The sequence below is a fragment of the Eurosta solidaginis genome, chromosome 3 (assembly GCF_040869045.1).
Source record: "Eurosta solidaginis isolate ZX-2024a chromosome 3, ASM4086904v1, whole genome shotgun sequence".
Lineage (NCBI taxonomy): Eukaryota > Metazoa > Arthropoda > Insecta > Diptera > Tephritidae > Eurosta > Eurosta solidaginis.
The window spans coordinates 95823104-95843368 of record NC_090321.1 but is presented as its reverse complement, the minus strand read 5'-3'; the positions used below and the strand labels follow the sequence as shown (position 1 = coordinate 95843368).

The 20265-nt window shown below is 39.7% G+C and overlaps 1 protein-coding gene across 3 annotated transcripts in view; it reads right to left on the bottom strand.

The window, feature by feature from the left end:
* The window catches only part of Klp54D (Kinesin-like protein at 54D), a 147199-nt gene that overhangs the window by 17949 nt on the left and 108985 nt on the right, over positions 1 to 20265 (bottom strand). For 2 of the 3 annotated variants that reach the window (XM_067772828.1, XM_067772825.1), the window contains exons 7-8: positions 17218 to 17454; positions 16555 to 17161 (exon numbers count right to left, since the gene is read on the bottom strand). In XM_067772828.1, the coding sequence (XP_067628929.1) occupies positions 16555 to 17161; positions 17218 to 17454 (844 nt within the window). Of the gene's footprint in view, positions 1 to 10957; positions 11408 to 16554; positions 17162 to 17217; positions 17455 to 20265 lie in introns of those variants that run through there. The other variant, XM_067772829.1, reaches the window with a different exon arrangement.

Below are 20265 nucleotides of genomic sequence, written 5' to 3'. Positions count from 1 at the left end.
TGTGGGCCGTAACCACGTTTTCAACCGGCGAAGTGTCGAAAAACTCCTTTCAGCACAAGCATTGCTAGCTGGAAGCGTGGCCAGAATTTTGATAAGAGCATTTATTGATGGAAACGCATATTCATTGCAATCATTTAAAACTTTTTCAGCTGATAGTAGAATTGATTTTTTGTGTTGCTTATCAAACCAGCGTTCTGACCACACTTCGTACTCTTCATCTAGATTAATTTTATTTCCTCCAATAAGAGATGCGTATCCTTTACCAAGATCTTGGACAATCTATTTAGACAAATTCTTTTTTTGCAGTGCACTATGTTTGATTATTCGCGATGGGAGTAGCAAATTAAGATTAAAAACTTGCAATGTATCTTCAGGTAATCTACCTTGTAAATCAAGAATGATATGATCAAGAAGAGGTGCATAAATTACTTTTCGATAATACTCTTCAGCGTCTGATGAAGTGTAATTCGCTCGATGTATTTGATTTTTAGCAATGCGTGGAAGGACAATATCAGACTTCAACTCATCTGCAAAAGCGACTATTTTTTTGTAAAGTCCCGAAAAACGACTTTCTGCTTCAAGTATATGGTTTTTTAATGTTCGCAAAGTGCCACTCAATGCTTCAGAAGCTTGATTCAAATCTATTGACGGTGTTTGCAAAACTAAGCTTAGTGGTCGTGTAACAGAAAGTACATTGCTCAAACAAATCATTGAAGTCACGAACTCTGTCTCGCAAATATATTTCAACATAGAACGGGCCTCAGAACTTGTTGTTGAATCTTGCCAAGTAGAAATTTCTTGAAACGAAGCAACAATTTTTGTGATGTTTTCTTCAAACTGCATTATAGCATCATGTTTTTCAGACCAGCGCGTTTCACATAGTCCACTTAATGATTCCTGCAGATATTTTTTGAAAACTATGGTACGTTTCGGGGACTGGTTTGGAAAACTGATCATTTTTTTCATCAACGCAATACAATCCTTTGTTTGAAGAACTTTCGACGTTTTCGCAAGCGAGTTATTAAGGCAATGGTCATTACAGAACATCCATCCGTTCCAATTCCAACGCAATCTTCGAAGGTTATTCCTAAATTATTAAATAACTATGTGTGCCAAGGCTATGCCTGTCAATTTTTTTCTACGTTTATAACATATTCTCGGATCGAATCGTACGCATCAAGGAAAGTTACAAAATCTTCTCTTATATTGCCATCACATAAGATTCTGAATAAACTTTATTCAATAAAGTAAGGTTTGATTCAGTATGTTATCAACAGCGCAAATATTTCTGAGCACTGGACTGATTTGCATGAGCATTCTTACTGTTGAGCGCTAATATTATTTGAAAATTCATACTCAATTAACCCAGATATGCTGACGGACCTCCTGGTGAAGCAATTTCCACAATTTTTTTTAATACCGTTCTTTTAAAATAAAATATTACAGAAATTAAGATAAATTAAAAAAAAAAATATTTTTAAACGATTTGTCGCCCCTTCGCCCTCCTCCCCTCAAATCCGCTACTGCCTGTAGAACTAAGGCCAACTCCCTTTTAAAATACTCATTAACACCTTTCATTTGATACCCATATCGTACAAACGCATTCTAGAGTCAACCCTGGTTCACCTTTATTGAGATATCTCGAAAAGGCGTCCACATATAGAACTAAGGCCCCCTTCCTTTTAAAATACTTATTAACACCTCACAAATCGAACATCAAAAATCGCGACCACTCTAACGACAACAGAACGCCTTTATCGCAACATTCCAAGACGACGGGACACTCTCCGGACTTAGAGAGTGTTACAATATTGCAATAAGAAAAACAATATTCCAAGCGGTACACTCTCGAAATGCTACATATTATCAATACACCTAAAGGCATACGCATAAATTTTAAGAGCGACACCGACAACATCGCTCACGCATACAGACATTTGGTAATGAAGAGAAGTTAGCAACAATAATGCTGAGGGTGTCCAATAAGTTAATATATACGTTGTTGTTAGCAGATATTTTGTTTATTATCTGTATACATCTTTGTTTTCTGTTTGTGATATTCTGTGTTCTGCACTGAAATTTTAAATTAGTCGACAAGGTGCATTCACAAGTGTAAGTGTTAGATTATGTTTGTGCATTTATGGTTTTTATAGAAAAATGTATTTTTTACAGCCCTGAAGATGATTTCTAATTGAAATCGAAATATCGACAAAATAAATAAATACAACATATATGGTATATTTAATTGCATTTTTATTACTAATATATATGTGTGGCCTAGAGCTCGAAAATTCTTCTTGATATAACTTTTGAAAGGCCGAAAATAAAAACAAAAACAACAACACTTATTAACACCTTTCATTTGATACCCATATCGAACAAACACATTCTAGAGTCACTACTAGTCCACCTTTATGGCGATATCTCGAAAAGGCGTCCACCTATAGAACTAAGGCCAACTCCCTTTTAAAATACTCATTAACACCTTTCATTTGGTACCCATATCGTATCATCGGCCTAAACACCCGCGCTGTTAGTTCTGCTTACTCCAAACTGGAAAAAGAAGCGGTAAAGATGGGTTTAATGGTGAATGAGGACAAAACGAAGTACCTGCTGTCATCGAGCAAAGAGTCAGCGCATATGCGCCTTGGCAACCACGCTACTGTTGGCAGCCATAATTTCGAAATAGTAAAAGACTTCGTTTATTTGGGAACCAGCATCAACACTAGCAACAACATCAGCACTGAAATCCAGCGAAGAATCAATCTTGCCAATAAATGCTACTTTGGACTAGGTAGGAAATTGAAAAGTAAAGTCCTCTCTCGGCGAACGAAAATCATACTCTACAAGTCACTTATCGTACCCGTCCTGTTATATGGGGCAGAAGCATGGACCATGACAACAGCAGATGAAGCGGCTTTGGCTGTGTTCGAGAGAAAAGTTTTTCGAAAGATTTATGGACCTCTACGCGTTGGCGATAGCGAGTACCGAAGAAGATTTAATGATGAGCTGTACGAGCTATACGCAGACATGAACATAGTCCAGCGAATTAAAACGCAGCGGCTGCGATGGCTAGGCCATGTTATGCGAATGAAAGATGATGCTCCGGCCAAGAAAGTGTTTCTATCAGAACCCGCCTATGGAAGCAGATGTAGAGGGCGGCCCCCACTCCGTTGGAAGGACCAGGTGGAAAACGATTTAAACTCCCTTGGTGTGACCAATTGGCGCCGGTTGGCGGAGCGAAGGAGCGACTGGCGCGCCTTGTTGGACGGCCATAACCGTTTAGATGGTCAAGCGCCAATTAAGTAAGTAAGTATAGAACTATGGCCCACTCCCTTTTAAAATACTTTTTAATACCTTCCATTTGATACCCATGTCATACAAACACATTACAGGGTTACCCTAGGTTCATTTTCCTACATGGTGATTTTCCCTTATTTTGTCTCCAAAGCTCTCAGCTGAGTATGTAATGTTCGGTTACACCCGAACTTAGCCTTCCTTACTTGTTTGTTTCAACATCTTTCATATGCAAACTTCTTTCACAGACAGAAGTTACTTCTCCTTTTCTTATAAAGCACAACAGTATTCCAGGAATTTCAGCTGTTCGGAAATACAAAGCACTCGAGTATCATCTTCTTTCAACACCGGCCAAGATTCCGAGCTATATATTAGAATAGGTAAAATGAAGCGACTTGTAGAGCGTGATTTTTGTTCGTCGAGAGAGAACTTAACTCTGCCATTGCATACTCAGTCCAAAGTAGAACTTGTTGGCAGGATTTATTCTCCGTTTGATTTCTTAGCTGCCGTTCTTTATAAATATACGAAATCCTTCACATTCCCCAATTTATGTATATCCGTCAACAACGACGTGGCTGCAAGGCGCGAATGCCCCAATTCTTTCTTGGATATGCTACTAGAATAATATTCTCCAGCATTAGGCTAAAGAAGTCGCACGACGGAGCCGCCTTGTCTGAAACCCCGTTTGAGTTCGAATGACATGGAGAAGCCCTCCCAGTCCTTACGGAGAAGGAGCAGGAAACTTAAATTCAGACTATGCTATAGACAAGCAAATCTTTTTCGTGCTGTCAAAAATTAGTTTGAAGTGGACAATAGGATGTTGCTGTCAAAAATTAGTTTGAAGTGGACAATAGGATGTTGCGTGTCGATACTCTTGCTGCCAGTCTTCTCCGACATCTGAAATATCGTGAGGATTCAATAGAGCATAGATTTTCCAAGTCTGAAGCCGCATTGATAAGATCCAATCAGTTCGTTGACTTTGGGCTTCAGTTCTTCGCATATTACGCTTATTTAACCTTATACCCAATAGTAACAAGAAAGATTTCGCGGAAGAAAACGTTCTAGTTCATTGATTAGAATTCTGTGGGCTTATTCATACTAGTTAGTGTTTGGATAGTTCATTGACTAGAGTTTTGAGATTATTTTGATCTTCACTTTTTATATTTTATAACTGAATTGGAAACAAATTTAATTTTAGCTATGTTAGCAATTTTTGCACGATTTTTCAACACGAATAGGACTGCTGTACCATAAACTAGTATAAGTATTAACTAGTAAAATGCTTATGTATGTACCGACTATTATATAAAAAGGCATTCAGCTGGTGCCTAGGTCGACTAAAATGCCAACTGATATGAACCTGATTTATATACTGAGTAGTCAACTGGTATGGTGCTGATGCAGAGACTGGCAATTAATATTTCATAGACATCGCCGCGTTAAAACTAACTTACTTAATTGGCTCTTAACCGTTTAAACGGTTGTGGCCATTCAACAAGGCGCCCCAGTCTCTTCTTCGCTCTGCTAACTGGGGCAAATTGGTCTCACCAAGGGAATTTAAATCGCTTTCCACCTGGTCCTTCCAGCAGAGTGGGAGCCGCTCTTTTCCTCTGCTTACATAGGCGGGTTCGAAAAAAATACTTTCTTAGCCGCAGCGTCATCTTTCATTCGCATAACATCACCTAGCCAGCGTAGCCGTTGCGTTTTAATTCGCTGGACTATGTTGATGTATGCGTAAAGCTCGTACAGCTCGTAATTAAGTCTTCTTCGGTACTCGCCGTCGCCCACGTGTAGAGGTTCGTAAATATTTTGAAGAACTTTTCTCTCGAACACTCCCAGAGCCGCTTCATCTGATGTTATCATGCGCCATGCTTGTGCACCATATAACAGGACGGGTACGACAAGTGACTTGTAGAGCTTGATTTTCGTTTGCCTAGAGAGGATTTAACTTTTTAATTGTCTACCTAGTCCAAAGTAACGTGTATTGGCAAGAGCGATTTTTATCTGTATTTCAGAGCTGATGTTGTTTGTTGTAATGCTGGTTCCCAATAAATGAAGCCTTTTACTATTTCGAAGTTATTTCTGCCAACAGTGGCGTGGTTTCCAAGGCGCTACTGCGATGACTCTTTGCTCGATGACAGCAGGTCCTTCGTTTTGTCCTCATTCACTATCAAACCCATCTTTATCGCTTCTTTTTCCAGTTTGGTGTAAGCAGAACTGCGGCGCGGGTGTTTAGGTCGATGATATCAATGTCATCAGCATACGCCAGTAATTGCATGCTTTCATGGAATATTGTTGCAGAGCTGTTAAGTTCTGTAGCTAGTATGATCTTTTCCAGCATCAAATTAAAAAAATCGCAGGGGTCACCCAATCTGGAACCGCGTTTAGTTTAGATGATGGTGTTGCTCAAAGTCATTTTGCACAGCCGTATAAGTTTTGCGGGGAAACCAAATTCAGACATAGCGGCAGAGCCTATCAACTCCTTTTTCGAGTTTTGTTTTTCAAGATTCGGTGCATTGTGAAAATCTGGTCGATGGTAGATTTACCAGGCCTGAAGCCGCACTGATAAGGTCTAATCAGTAGATTCAAGGTGGGCTTCAATCTTTCGCACAAAACACTTGACAGGTCCTTATATGCGATATTAAAAAGGTTGATTCTGCGGTAGTTGGCGCAGTTTGCAGGATCATCTTTCTTGTGGATTGGACATTTAGATTCCAATCGTGCGGCATGCAGTCGTCCGACCATATTTTGCAAAGAAGCAGATGCGTGCGCCTTATAAACTCCCCGCCGCCTTAAAACTACCAATTGCTGCTTGGATGTCAATATAAAAGTTGACACGGCTGCAGTTCAAGCGATTTTCTTCCAGTGTTTCTACTGCTTTGGCTACTACTTCCCCCCCGAAAAATGCTAAAGTGATCTGGCGGCTAGTAGGATCTGTTTATACCCGAATCAGCAAAGTATACCGCAGACCCTACTCCTTCCACTACTTTGGAGCCATCGGTGTACTGAGCCTCGTTGCAGTTGTTAACGCTATGTTCTTTGCCACCAGGTCTACAGGTGGAATGTACAGAATGGCATACAGTGCACCCGGCGAGGTTGTTACAAGAATCCATAGTAAAAGCTTTACAATCGCTACAATCGCAATACCCAATGACAGAGAGGGGGCGATAAACCCCACGTATACCCCAGCATTCTTTTACAAGCATAAAGTACCGTTGAGGCCTACTTCACTCTCTCCTCCATATTGAGCTTCCACGACAACTTGCTGTCTATAATGGTTCCAACATATTTTGTGCAAGGCTTCTCCTGCAGGGCCATCCCTCTTAACTTAGGCCTGGTTCACTTTGGGACCTTATACCTCTTAGTAAACTAAACCATATCCATCTTCTCTGCGTTGGCTATCTACCCGACTTTAGATGCTCAGGTATGTATATCCTAAGTGCCCGATCCATCAAAGTTGCAACATCAGCTGCGTAAGCCGTAAGTTTGACGATCCCTCATCGAACAGCCTGAGCAGTTGGTTGATGATCAGCGGTGTGCACTTGTCCAATAATTTTGAGGCCTCATACAATCCTTATTGTGAAGTAATCTTCCTGCAACTTAACATGCAGACGATCCATTTGGTTACGGCTGAGTGTACTTCAATGTAATTAATACCAGCCATGATCGTCCGTTTAAAGACATTGTTAAAAGACCCGCTAATGTCTAAGAAGACTCCCAAACCATACTACTTATATTCCAGGACTTTCTCTATGTTTATTACCACCCTATGCAGTGCAATATCTACAGACTAGCTTTTGTTGTACGCATGTTGTGTTGTGGAGAGCAGTTTTTCATCCACGTAGAACTGTATGTACATATCTATCAGCCTCTCAAAGGTTTTGAGCAGAATTGAAGTTAAGCTAGTAGTCTTTGGGAAGAGCAGTTTTCCAAGAATGTGGATTTGATTCAGTCTTTGCACCCATAGAATATTATTTTAAGCCATTCCACGAATGCTCTACTTGAAATTTGTAGCATGGCTGGAAATGTACCATCTGGGCCCGGCTATTTAAGCTTAGAGAACGTCTTCACCATTCGATCTTGTACCGGTCACCTTGCCCGGCACTATTCGCTCCGTGCTCGAAGTGTAATTGCTGTCTGCTGGCTCTCCTGAATCATCTCCCGATGGGAAATGTGTGTTGAAAATAACTTCAAGGGACTCCTAACTATTACGTGACCATTCTATGTTGACTATGTTTCCCCTTGCTAAGATTTTCCATAACCGTTCCATAACCCTGGAAACATCACGCTTGTAGATCCTCAATAGACTCAGCTCGTTGGTCGAGCATGGCGGTTTTGCTTTTCCTCTAAGCTCTTTTATACGCACTCATAAGCGTCTTTGTTAGGAAAACATTGGACTCCTCCAGTTCCTTCACATAAGAAACCTCTTTGGGTTTTCGCAGTTCTGTTTCAACATGTTTCTGGTATTTCGTCCAATTCGTTCACCTTGGGTTTCTAAAGGTTCCTCCCTTCTCTTCCCCCTTTTGGGGAGGGGGATGCTGAAGCTGATATACGCATGGTCGGAGAAGGATGTGCTAGCAACAGCCATCCAATCATACCTTGATATATCACGTTCAGAGCTTAATGTAATATAAAGGACATTGCTGGAAGTAGGACCAACATATGTAGGGACTCTCTGTTGGTTATCTGCAAATTTCCAGGATGAAACAAAATAGAGATTCGCCTCTCGCATTCGTATCTCCTCCTCCCAACGCATTATGGTGCGCATTTGCATTCGCGCCTATGACCAACCTCTCTTTCCGCCCCTCCTTCACAATATCGGCCATGTAGCAGGATGTCAGGATAAATGCCTGCTTATTCGTCTGATCGACGGACACCACTGCGGGGTAATGTTATTGGGCAGCATATATGAATGCAGCTGTTTCCCTACCATGAATGCAGCTCGCGCCCTCCTTCCCTGTGCGCGTAGTAAAATCCAAACCCAGAACCTTCCCTCCCATTGAGAGCCATGGCTCCTGGATCAGCTCAACGTGAAACGAACCTTCCTCGAGGGCTGGGAGGAGTTAACGTGACGGCACTTTACTGTGTTGGAGGTTTATCCGTAAGACTCGCAGCACGATTGAGCTGTTTGTACCCCTCCGACACCTTCATCAGGTCTTCGTCCTCCTTTTGCCCTTTAGAGGTCTTCTTTAGCCTCTTCAGCTTCTTGCAAATTACGACTGTTATCCTCGGGATTTCTTTTCCCGAGGCGTAAATGCTGTGCTGGGTGTTCCTCTGTGTGACTCGGGTCTAATTTTCCTGATTCGCGTATAAATTTTGCCTGCGCCCCAGGACATTTTTCCAAGCTGCGTGTACAATATATTCTGACGCCCTCATTTCAAAAATGTCTTTTTTTATTTTTCGTAGCAGCCATTCTGAATTCACACAAGTAGCTAATGTTCGTTGAGAATTCATACAAGTGGAAAATCTTTCTATTCCTCCATTGCCATACCTACCTGTCAAATAATAGCTGACAGGGAGAACGACTGTCGCGAGTGGCCAGAGAATGGATGAAAGGTTTGTTTTTTGCTCGCGGTTATTAAATTGAAGGGCAATGAATTGGCCATTTGTGTTTTAAATCAGCTTTTCTTTTAAATGTGTATTTAGAAAATCAGACTACATATTAACATTCATTTCTAAAATCTAGTTAATATATTAAATTTGAGCAGCCAGTTAAGCAAGCATTTTAAAATATGTAAATAATGCAATATACAAGTCGTCTAAAAAATGTTTGAAAAACACTATTGAGCAAATGATTTAAGTATTCGACCAGCGATTGAACAGGTGATTGAGGCTGTTTACTATTGTGAACGTTTTTTCAAACATTAGCATTGTGAATTCATACAAGTGGGGAATGTTTGATAAAAACGTTCACATTAGTTGTTTTTTTCAGGCATGCTTAACCAACGAAACGATATCATTTCGTTACGATAATCAACGTTAATAAACGAAACGAACTCATTTCGTTTCGTTTATTAACGTTAAGATCGTCAAATTAACGAAATGATTTCGTTTCGTTTTCTGCCATATCAAAACGAAATCAAATCGTTTATGTTGATTATTAATTTCAAACTATGCTGGCAAAGCTGATTGATGGCGGAGTCATTAAAGGTGAAAGCATTAGCCAAGCTGATTGCAACTTTTCTCTTGAATTTTGACAGTACGAACATTTCTCAGAGTATTTTTGACATTACCACCAACGAATTACACAAACAAATTACATAGAGTTTGTGTGTGTATGTGCGCTCGTTGTTGCCACCTTACGGCTTCACCATGGCTGCAGCATTGCCAGCACAATTCAAACATAAGGTATCACGTTTTTGTTAACGTTTTTAACGTTAACGAAAGCTTTTCGTTTCGGTTAAAAACGAGATACAATTTATTTTGATAATTTCTTTATCGATAATATTTCGAAATGTTTCAACGGAAACGGTGGAAATTTTTTGATAAACGATTAGCTTAACGTTAAGGTGCATCCCTGGTTTTTTTTTTGCAAGCGAGCTTGCAACTCTGGTTTTCAGTATAGCCTTAGAGGCAAGTTTATATTGACCTTTTATTTTATTTACAAAATAGGAAATTTTTTTTCACTTTAATAGATGTTACGTTATTACTATTGTCTATTGGCGAATTAAAACACACAAAAATTTGAATCCATTTAGAATACAATACAGTTGCGCAGGAATCTCCGCCTGCAGTCAGCGATTGTTGGCTATGCAGGTATGCCCGGTTGGCATTATTCCTGCGCAACCTCAAAGTGCTTTATGGATTTCCTGCCGCTGGTTGGCCGTCATTTTCACTAACTTAGTCTTAGCTATAGTCTTGGAACACGGTGAAGAGTATCTGATATCTGCTCTGACTTTTAAGAGTCAACTAGGCTGGAGCTGGTAGCCAATGTCTGTCGGATGGTTGCCTACGCAGAGGACCTGGCTATCCTAGTCAGGGGCAAATTTCTGGGCACCATGAGCGATGTACTGCAGGGCTACCTAGACACTGTGGCTGGCAGTGCTCTTAGAACATACATACAGTGGATATTGCGGGGAAGCCGGCCGGGGTCCGGTCGTTGGTCAGGCTTTGTGATATGCACCATTGGCTCTCTGGCTTCGGGCACTCTAGCCCTCTTACCAGGTTACCAGTCACACGCGATTTATTATGTTTTTAAACACCACTTGCAAGTTTGTAGCTTCTTATCTCTAATTCCCAGGTTAGGTTTTCTTCACCTAAAACTACTGGACTGATATAGGTTGCAGGTTTTAGACTTCTAGCCGATAATGTGTATTAATATTAATAATAATTTTGCACGGTATATTTCCGAGTCTCAATTTTCGAGGAGATTAAGGTCCATCGTCTCTTCCGTTTTGTAGTGTGGTGGTTTCTAATTTTTGCTACAAATTCGTGGACTCCGACCGGCTTTTGCAAAGCAGAAAAATTTCTGCTGAAAAGCTTTTCAAGACAGAAATAAGAGGGCTTTCCGAAGTACTGCCAAGAGCAACTGCCGTTTAGAATGGTGCTGTAGAGTATTTTTGATAGTAGTGGCCTTTTGAACATGGGACCCTTCGGTATTGGAGGCCCTCAACCTACATCTCTATCACTATTAAATACTGATAATATCATAGTTGCGTGCTTTCTGATCGCTCACTAACTAAAAAATCTGAAATTTCGATGTATCTCCGGACTTCCCAGTTCAATACCTACCGAACTGTATACTCGATTTATTAATACCTCCACTAATCAACGAGAAAGGACTTTGAAAAAACTTAAAATTGCATTGGCGTATATGGGACAGGTAGTCAGTTTTTCGCGTTTTCTGAACATTGCGATTTTTTGGGTTGATCGTCGTTTTGATCTAGGTGTGCGATATGTAGGTAGTTTTACGGACTCCTTTTATGTTCAGTCATGTTACAGGATATAACAATTTCTTACAAAATTATGGAATGGGCCTATACTTTTGTTTTGATCTATTATGTAGTTATGTATGCACAAATTTATCAACAATTCCTGAATTTCGCGTCACTTTCGCTGGTACGATGCATCTTTTGTGTCCGACTCATTGCTCATTGTCTCGAATCTCGATCTAAAACGAGAGGAGAAAAAGAACAATGAGTACAGCCATGAACACTAAAGACCAACATCATTCAACTATGACCTATGTCCAGTAAAGCTTAGCACAATGTATGGACTAAAAAAAGTTCGAAATATGTCCCCAAGGTTTGAACACTTACCTTATGAGGAGCTCAAAAAATATAAATAATAGATTTTCGGCAACCCGTAAATGCAGCAAAATTGCGTTTCTCTATGTTTCTTTGTTTAATTTTGATTTTTACTTTGGCACGGTGGTAAATACTATAAAGGTAGTAATAATTAACATCTATAAAGACGTATGAATGATGTTTTACGATTACGTGATCAAAGCTCATTATGACCTGAATATGCGAAGTAGCGACAAAAAGTACTCTTTAGATCCATAACTTATTATAATTTTTAAATATAGTTTGAGAGTTGCATGGTTATAATTTGAATAAAAATGGGTTTAACTCACTGATCGTAAAACGTAATATGGGCCCTGAACCTGTTCTTTCTTTATCCCGGACGGCTCTAAGCTAAGCGGTAGAGTTGGAGGTCTAGTGTAATCAAGGGACCTACCTAGACCTCCAACTCTCCTTCGGATTATCTCATCACTGTAGCGTCTTCCGGGCAGAACTTTCAGCCATCAAGAAAGCCGCAGTTTGGAAAGGGACAGACAATATCGGCTAATAAATCTTTATGTTCAGCGACAGCCTGGATGCCATCGATTTTCTTGGCTCCTACTCGTATGCCCCTTGCCACATGTAAGCTAATGCTAAAAGTGCCCATCCACCGTCCAGCAAACGAAAAAATGTCAATAAACAATGGTTGTCCGACATCGAAGAAAACCCGGCCAAATCTGGTTCGTAACAGATCCCGCAACGTTTACAACCTAAGTAGGAATACAACTTCCACACGTGGCATTTCCTTATAGGTAGGCATGCAGAAAGGCTAGCAGCGCCTTATCGTCGATGCTGCAGGAGTTGTTAATAGGATGAAGAGGAAGAAACGGTGGTTCACGTCAACTGCAACTGCCCGGCACTAAGTAACACAAGGCAGCAATTTCTGGCAATTTCATTTCTAGATAATATGCGTCAGGTCGTTGAGCATGGTAGCCTTTATCAGGTCTTCAAAATCATTCGAAGAGGAAAGGTAATATTGTCTTTTCGGGGTACCACAATGGGCCTAATTTGGCTAAGTGTACCTTCGGGCAGCCACTTCAACCTTACCTAACCTTACCCCCAAACGCGTGTGCAGCATTTCGCAGGAGTTTGATTGTTTTCTAAGACAGTGGGGCACTCGAGAGCTTCGGAAAACTATTTGGCGTTCACCTACATGTCGTGTGTGTGCAGCGACAGAGATTTTGTAAGGAAAGCAGTCAATCAGTTTTAGGTTGTACTTCAAGCAATAAACATCTTATACGTAAGTTGCGTTTGTACTCTCAGCTCTGCTGGCGTTGTACACCACTGTTCTAGACACATGTGCTGCTATATATATCTGGCAGCCTCATGCATCGAAAAATGCCAAGTTTTCACCGACTTTTCTAAAACTCACTTGATAATCTGAAAGTAATTTTAAAATAAAAATAAAAAATAGTTTTTCATATACTCATGTACACATTTGATTTTAAAGGAGTATTTTTTGTTTAACCAGCGCGCTGCTTGGCATGCAACGACACATGTCAAAGATTTTAGAATACAAAGAAATTGCATGTGCAAAAAATAGTGTGAGGCAAGGCGAATTCAGTAGAGGTGGTGTTATCACAACAGCTGTTTGTTTCTTCTTGATTATTTTCCATACAGCACTTTGTACTGAATATGTCAGTTAATCGGAATCAATGAACATTTTCTTTTGACTTGACATTCTTCTGCACGGCGAATTGGTTGAATTCGCTTTGCCACCACCTGGTATGGATTCGCCTTGGTTTTGATATTTGGCTCGAATAATGAGAGAGGAACGTATCCAGATTGGTTAATGACTACTTCCAAGGTGAATCCATACCAGGTGGTGGCAAAGCGAATTCAACCAATTCGCCGTGCAGAAGAATGTCAAGTCAAAAGAAAATTTTCATTTATTCGATTAACTGACATATTGTTGTACAAGGCTTTGTATGGGAAATCAAGGCGAATCCATACCAGGTGGTGGCAAAGCGAATTCAATCAATTCGCCGTACAGAAGAATGTAAAGTCAAAAGAAAATTTTCTTTGATTCCGATTAACTGACATGTTGTAGTACAGGGCTTTGTATGGAAAATTATCAAGAAGAAGCAATAAGCTGTTGGGATAACACCACCTCTACTGAATTCGCCTTGATGGAAAATTATCAAGAAGAAGCAATCAGCTGTTGGGATAACACCACCTCTGCTGAATTCGCCTTGACTACTTCATAGTTGATAGGTACCTTTCAAACAATTCATATATCACTGAATAAAATCTATTATCAAATAGCAAAGTAATAAAAAAACTTACTTCGCTGTTTTAACAGGGTGCTGAAAAATGTGTTAAATTTTTTTTAAACGTCCACGAAGTAAATTTCGAGCACGGGGGCACATTTTCAACTTTTTATACTCAGTTGAGCAGAGCTCACAGAGTATATTAACTTTGATTGGATAACGGTTGGTTGTACAGGTATAAAGGAGTCGAGATAGATATAGACTTCCATATATCAAAATCATCAGTATCGAAAAAAAATTTGATTGAGCCATGTCCGTCCGTCCGTCCGTTAACACGATAGCCTGAGTAAATTTTGAGGTATCTTGATGAAATTTTGTATGTAGGTTCGTGGGCACTTATCTCAGATCGCTATTTAAAATGAACGATATCCGATCATAACCACGCCCACTTTTTCGATATCGAAAATTTCGAAAAATCGAAAAAGTGCGATAATTCATTACCAAAGATGGATAAAGCGACGAAAGTTGGTAGGTGAGTTAACCTTATGACGCAGAATAGAAAATTAGTAAAATTTTGGACAATGGGCGTGGCATCGCCCACTTTTAAAAGAAGGTAACTTAGAAGTTTTGCAAGCTTTAATTTGGCAGTCGTTGAAGATATCATGATGAAATTTAGCAGGAACGTTACTCCTATTACTATACGTATGCTTAATAAAAATTAGCAAAATCGGGGCCGACCACGCCCAGTTTAAAAAAAATTTGTTTAAAGTCAAATTAAAAAAAAACTTAATATCTTTACAGTATATAAGTAAATTATGTGAACATTCAACTCCAGTAATGATATGGTGCAACAAAATACAAAAATAAAAGAAAATTTCAAAACGGGCGTGGCTCCGTTTTTATACACAGTCGACCGTCTGTCCTTCCGCTCGGCCGTTAACACGATAACTTGAACAAAAATCGATATATCTTTACTAAACTCAGTTCACGTAATTACCTGAGCTCACTTTGTATTGATACAAAAAATGGCCGAAATCCGACTATGACCACGCCCACTTTTTCGATATCGAAAATTACGAAAAATGAAAAAAATGCCATAATTCTGTACCAAATAGGAAAAAAGGGATGAAACATGGTAATTGGATTGGTTTATTGACCCAAAATATAACTTTAGACAAAACTTTGTAAAATGGGTGTGACACCTACCATATTAAGTAGAAGAAAATGAAAAAGTTCTGCAGGGCGGAATAAAAAGCCTTTGGAATCTTGGCAGGAATACTGTTCGTGTTGTTACATATATAAATAAATTAGCGGTACCCGACAGATGATGGTCTGGGTCACCCTGGTCCACATTTTGGTCGATATCTCGAAAATACCTTCACATATACAACTACCACCACTCCCTTTTAAAACCATCATTAATACCTTTAATTTGATACCCACATCGTACAAAAACATTACAGAGTCACCCCTGGTCCACCTTTATGGCGATATCTCGAAAAGGCGTCCACCTATACAACTAAGGCCCACTCCCTTTTAAAATACTCATTATCACCTTTCGTTTGATACCCATATTGTACAAACCCATTCTAGAGTCAACCCTGGTCCACCTTTATATCGATGTCCCGAAAAGGCGTCCACCTATAGAATTAAGGCCCACTCCCTTTTAAAATAATCATTAACACCTTTAATTTGATACCCATATCGTACAAAGAAATTCTAGAGTCACCCCTGGTCCACCTTTATGGCGATATCTCGAAAAGGCGTCCACCTATAGAACTAAGGCCCACTCCCTTTTAAAATACTCAATAACACCTTTCATTTGATACCCATGTAGTACAAACAAATTCTAGAGTCACCCCTGGTCCACCTTTATGGCGATATATCGAAAAGGCATCCACCCATAGAACTAAGGCCCACTCCCTTTTAAAATACTCAATAACACCTTTAATTTGATACCCATGTCGTACAAACCAATTCTAGAGTCACCCCTGGTCCACCTTTATGGCGATATCTCGAAAAGGCATCGACCCATAGAACTAAGGCCCACTCCCTTCTAAAATACGCATTAACACCTTTCGTTTGATACCCGTATTGTACAAACGCATTCTAGAGTCACCCCTGGTCCACCTTTATGGCGATATCTCGAAAAGGCGTCCACCTATAGAACTAAGGCCCACGACCTTTTAAAACAACTCATTGACACCTTTCATTTGATACCCATATCGTACAAACAAATTCTAGAGTCCCCTTGGTCCACCTTTATGACGATATCTCGAAAAGGCGTCCACCTAAAGAACTAAGGCCCACGCCCTTTTAAAATACTCATTAACACCTTTCATTTGATACCAATATCGTACAAACAAATTCTAGAGTCAGCCCTGGTCCACCTTTATGGCGATATCACTAAATGGCGTCCACCAAAACAACTGTGGCTCACTCCCTCTTAAAATACTCTTTAATACCTTCCATTTGATACTCATGTCATACAAACACATTCCACGGTTACCCTAGTTTCATTTTCCTACATGGTGATTTTCCCTTATTTTGTCTCCATAGCCCTCAACTGAGTATGTAATGTTCGGTTACACCCGAACTTAGCCTTCCTTACTTGTTTTTGTTGATAAGCTCTAATGTCCAGTTTGTCAGTATGAACAGTTCAAAACCATGATTAAATTTGACTCCTCATAGAGTCATCTTTAAGGTCGTACTGAAAACAAGACCTTATTAACCTAATTATGCCTCTAGACAGGATTTTTACTCACTTATTAACGTCTTCGAGTTTTTTAAGTAGTCGCTCGTTTTCGCGGCATACAATTTCTTGATCCCTGAGAATTGTTTCACGCACTGTAAACAGATGATTGTTCTCTTGACGTAATGCCTCATTCTCTTGCATATATAATTTGACAAGCTCTGCCAACTCATTGCCATCCAATTCGGCTAAGCGTTCCAAAACAATTTTGGGTACAACACCTCCTGTGGCAACACGCTCCAGATGCATTTCTAATAGTTCACCGTTGTGGGGTGTGCCATTTCGCGATTGAAAGTTTTTATGATGTAAATTGAGAGCAGCTTTTAAATGATCATTTTCCATTTCCAAAGCGTTTATGTCACGTTTTAGACTCAAAATTAAGGCTTCACGTGGATCCATCATAATAACAGGTTTCGTGCGTATGCGTTTAGCTCTAGAGGCATAACGTAACGTGTTCAAAGTCTCGGCATGATTGTATTGCGCTGGAGAGACACAAGCAATCATAAGCGTTACGCCATTACCAGCTAGGCTGTCCGCCAGTAACTTAGTCAATTGGCTATCACGATATGGGATATGACCAAATCGCTTTTTGCTATCGGACAATGAAGCAATGCAATATCCTAAAGTAAAACATTATTTTCATTAGGCAACAAATACTAAGAATTCATCGCTTTACCTAAAACCATTAAACTTTTATTAATATTATTTGCCTCCTCAAGTGTCTTGCCTTCACTTAGCGTTTTTTTGGTAAGCTCACTGCCAGCTAGGTCAACAAAGTTTATTTTTCCACGCTTCGAGATGAATACTCCGCCGTCGGTCTGTTGTTCTGAAATAATTTGCACAGTGAGCATGGTATGAGAACGTGACGAATGGTCATTCATAGCGTGGGATCCAACGGCGCGGTTCCGCATTCCTAATTAAAGAACAGAAATATTACAAGAATTAGGTTATGAAATGCATAAAGACAATCAAAAACATAGGAAGATGTCCATTATGACTATGTTATGTTGCACTTATAAAGGTTAGTATGTGTGCGATAATAAATCGTTAGCTTAACTCACAAAGGCCCTAATAAACAGATTTTCCGAAATTGAGTTTACGCAGATTTTGGTGTGATATATTAAATACTAACAGACCCGGCAGACGTTGTTCTAGCCTAAATTTGGCCTATCTGCATACATTTTAATAAGCTTTTTCCTTCTAACTCTGCCCTCCCCCCTCTACACTTTTTCGTTATCTTTGTATTCACACCTCCCTCCGTATTTTTCACTTCATCTATCTCCATCTTCGTCTCATTCTATCTCTTTCTCAGTCTCCTTCTCTCTTTTCTCTTCTCTCAAGTTTTTCCAATTCTTCTTCATCTCTTATTGCCAGTCCCAGATGGTGGTATGTATTTTGTTCCAGTGCCATTCCGAGTCTCAGGCTCAGTCCCAGTCCGTCTCTGGTCTACTTCCCGGAAAAAAGCATCGTAAATACTAATATAGGCAAATTTATATACCAAATTTCAGGCAAATCGAATAGGACGTATGTAAATAGGTATGTGTGTATTATTAATTTATGTATTTATTTCGGCTTCGCATGCATATTTATCAGTTTTGCCAGGTTGATGCGACTAAATCGAATATCACAATGAAAATTACTTTAAAGCTCTCAGCAACAGCTTTCATTTGATATCCATAATACGCACACATTCTAGGGGTATCCCGGTCCATGTTTTGGCCTATATATAGAGACCCTTGTCACCCAGAGGCGTAAAACTTACTCTGTACTAAAGCACACATCAACAGCTTCAATTCGATACCCATAATGTAAAAACACATTCTAGGTGTATTCTGGTCCATGTTTCGGCCTATATCTCAAGACCCTAGTCACCCAGCGGTGTAAAACTTACTCTGTACTAAAGCATACATCAACGGCTTCAATTTGATACCCATAATTTAAAAACACATTCTAGGTGTATCCAGGTCCACGTTTTGGCCTATATCTCGAGATCCTATGTAGCCCATATGTAAAAACAGATCCTAGTGTTACCCTAATCCACGTTTTAGGCTATATCTCGAGACCCTAGTAACTCAGGGCTATGAAAATTACCCTGTACTAAAGCACTCATCAACAGCTTTCATTTGTTATCCATATTCTATAAACACATTCTAGGGGTACCCGGGTCCACGTTTTGGCCTATATCTTGAGACCCTAGTCACCCAGGGCTATAAAAATTACCCTGTACTTAAGCACTCATCAAATGCTTTCATTTGTTATCCATATTCTATAAACACATTCTAGGGGTACCCGAGTCCATGTTTTGGCCTATATATCGAGACCCTGTGCGTCGATCGCAACCAAACCTATGTGCAAACCACCGCGTGAAGTATACGCAACTTATGTGAAAGTTTGAACAAAATCGACCGGATAGTTTTTGATTCTGTAAGTCTCACACCAACGGACATTCGTTTTTATGTATATAGATGAATAAAACTCACAATAATTTACTCTATTGAATGGCATAAAAATCGATCGGAGAATAAACGGATGGAGAGTTATTTGCCAGTATATGTCTCCGCTTATGAGAAAGGGGTTTTCGGCCCATAACTCCGGATTTTGAGGAAGTATTCGAAATTCCAATTATGCAGATTTTGTATACTCAACTAGACATACAACTTGAGATATGTTTCGCAAAGAGTATATGTTATTCATTGATTATTGTCGCGTCCGTTACCGTACGCTAGCTTGTAGTCAAGAAGTATAGGGTCTTCTCTCATATTCAGCCTCTCATTTAAGGAATGTGAAATTTCCCCTAAGTTTCGCTAAGTTTTGCATACTTTCACAAGTATTAAAAAATCACGTCTGTACCTTAAATACAAAATTGAATTCAACATGTTACTACCTTTATATTAAGTCCCTTTCATGTTTGTCCCTTCATTTCCATACCAATTTTTGACCAACGGAAAAGTCTTTTTCGGTAACTTCCCGTTGAGCTAGACACTTGATGCTTAGAACATAGTTCAGATCTAGGAGACATTACAATGCAAGTGAAAAAAATCCGCTAGGTGGCGCACAGATCGAAATATACAAAAAATTAATTTTAAAATGGAAATTTTGCGATCGACTTTTAACTAACTTCTCGGTGATCCAGAGACTTGATTTGATAAAATTTCTCTAGGTGGCGCATGGACCGAGATATTAAGAAAATTAGTTTTGATTTGGGAATTTTTCAATCCATTTCTAACCAATTTCCCGGTGGCCTAGAGACTTGAAACTTGGCACACAGTTCGAGGCTTGGTGACAATACAATTTACAGAAAACAAAATTCCGCTAGGTGGAGAGCTAAGTGAGATAACTACAAATCCTTGTACAAGGATAACGAGGGGAATCTTGCAATCGATTTTTGAGTAAGTTGCCGGTGAGCTGGAGATATGAAACTTGAGCCGTAAGTCAGAACCCGATTACAATGCAATATTTGATCAAAAAATTCCGATAGGTGGCGCATGGATCGAGATGATATGAAAATTAATTTTAATTTGGAATTTTTTCAATCCATTTTTAACTAACTTCCCGGTTACCTAGAGATTTGTAGCTTAGCACATGGTTCGAGACCCGGTGACAATAGGTAGGTAGGTAGGTTGAACTGGCCGGTCCATGAGGACCTCACATAGACTGATTGAGTCCGTAGTGTTACCAGAAGTTTGTTTTAACGACCAAACTGAAAAACCCTATCAAAAACCAG